General features: G+C 35.2%; 1 protein-coding gene across 1 annotated transcript in view; it reads right to left on the minus strand.

Annotated features, from left to right (window-relative positions):
* Positions 1–2,297, minus strand: part of LOC107669467 (voltage-dependent T-type calcium channel subunit alpha-1G) — a 147,408-nt gene that overhangs the window by 61,658 nt on the left and 83,453 nt on the right. Inside the window, exon 18 of the mRNA XM_016461705.1 lies at positions 787–910. Coding sequence (XP_016317191.1) covers positions 787–910 — 124 coding nt within the window. The remainder of the gene's footprint in view (positions 1–786; positions 911–2,297) is intronic.

Raw genomic sequence — 2,297 nt, forward strand, 5'->3', positions numbered from 1 at the left:
ACAAACACATGCATGTATATATTTAAGAAAAATATGTTATGTTTATATATTAAATATATTTATATAAAATAAAAAATATAATAATATAAATATATAAATGTGCATACATGTAAATATTTTCTAAATATATACAGTATGTGTGTGTATTTATATAAACATAATAAATAAACACAGTACACATACATATATCATGTAAACAAAAACTTTTATTTTGGATGCGATTAATCGTGATTAATCATTTGATAGCACTAAACTAAACTAAACTAAACTAAACTAAACTAAACTAAACTAAACTAAACTAAACTAAACTAAACTAAACTAAACTAAACTAAACTAAACTAAACTAAACTAAACTAAACTAAACTAAACTAAACTAAACTAAACTAAACTAAACTAAACTAAACTAAACTAAACTAAACTAAACTAAACTAAACTAAACTAAACTAAACTAAACTAAACTAAACTAAACTAAACTAAACTAAACTAAAATAAAATAAAGCAAAGCTATATACCCTTGAGACCAAAGGACAAGAGGGAGCATGGGACCTCATAAAGAAAATCTAACCTAGTAACTTTTTTTTTCAACTGTCACATGATTGCTTATCCTGCTTATCCTGCAAAAACTGTATGAAAATGTTGCCAAAAGTGAACTTTTTTTTAATTAAAAATAAGAAAACAACTATGTCAGAGAAGTGTTTCAATTGTCTGACCTATTATTCCTACAGCAAAAGTTGCTTTGAATGGCAGGCTTGCGTGTGTGAATGTGCATGAGGTAACATTACTCACAGCGCTGGAGGGGTCGATTCTGGGCCTCTCCATGGCAATAGTGATGCAGTTGAGAAAGATGATGACAAGAACCACATGGTCAAACATCTTGTGAGTGATGATTTTATTGCAGGTCACACGAAACCTGCAAGACATAATCACACCAGACATGGTGGGCTGAGTGATGCAAACATTCAACATCATGTTGATCAGAAACTGATTTCCACTAAAAATAGGTCACAAAGTTTGACTAGTTTCTGTGAGACTACAGTAGTAGAGCTTTTCTTAAAGGGGTGGTTCACTGTTTTTTTTTCTAGGCTTAATTGTGTTTATGGGGTGCAGTCTAACAGGTGTTAATGCTTTGTTTTAAAAAAAACAACATTATTTTTCACATAATTTACCTTTATTCCACACCACTCTGTCCCTTCTCTGAGAAACACACTGATCATTTCCTGCTTTTATGAAGCCCCGCCCTCAAAAATAGGCGATGGGCTCTGATTGATTAGCTAGCCCAGTGTTGTGATTGGCTAAACCACCTTTAGTGCGCGTCTAATCGTCCCGCCCCTCACCTCAGCGGCATGTGATCCGGTTGTATTGTAAACAACGGTGTCGTTAATATCGCTTATCAGCAGTGGTGGAAAGAGTACTGAAAAAATATACTCAAGTAAAAGTCCAATTACCTTCCCACTTGCTAAATGAAGGCGGATTGTATAAAATGGATAAAAAAGACTATTATTAACGAGCTGCAGTTTTATTACATCACACGCTGGCACAGATGCAGTATATTAACACCACGGGTCATCAATAAGGTGCAGATTTGGTCCTCAATTTATGTTTCCAACACACTTTTTCACAGCGTGCATCAAGCGCTCAAACTCGTCAAAAGTCGGCAAGTTCAACGAGCAACAACGACGACTTATCCAAGTGACCGCTGCAGAACGCACGCGAGAGAGAGACGAGGCAGCGCAGATCACGCGTCTCATAAGTGAGTGGGAATTTACCGAACGTGGCACTTGCGGGAGTTATCACTGTATGCAATACCCACAACCTCACACCAAATTTTAGGCTGTGTAGATAGGCAAGCATATATACAAATCATTTAGTAAGCAGAAATCTGAAATTTACCTTAACATATTAAGTTAGAGGAAGATGCGACAGAATTGATGCTTGAAGAATGCGCTTCCAGCAGCCATGATAAACAGTTCGCGGCTAGTTTTCTATGCACAATTTGATTTGACGAAAGTCACGAGACCTATTACTCTCTATCCAATCACGTTGATGGATAAAAATCAAATAAAAAAAAGCATGTAATGACCACAAACGGAGGAAAATAGCGGAGTAAAAGTACCGATACATCACTTAAAATGTACTCAAGTAAAAGTACACAATTTTTAAAATACTCAAAGTACAATTACTAATAAAAACTACTTAATTACTGTAACGTGAGTATTTGTAATCCATTACTTCACACCCCTGCTTATCAGTTTGAGCCCGATTGAGAAGCAGAGGATATTATTGAAGAGGATCGTGCA

Source organism: Sinocyclocheilus anshuiensis, unplaced genomic scaffold (genome assembly GCF_001515605.1).
Source record: "Sinocyclocheilus anshuiensis isolate Anshui unplaced genomic scaffold, SAMN03320099.WGS_v1.1 scaffold252, whole genome shotgun sequence".
NCBI lineage: Eukaryota > Metazoa > Chordata > Actinopteri > Cypriniformes > Cyprinidae > Sinocyclocheilus > Sinocyclocheilus anshuiensis.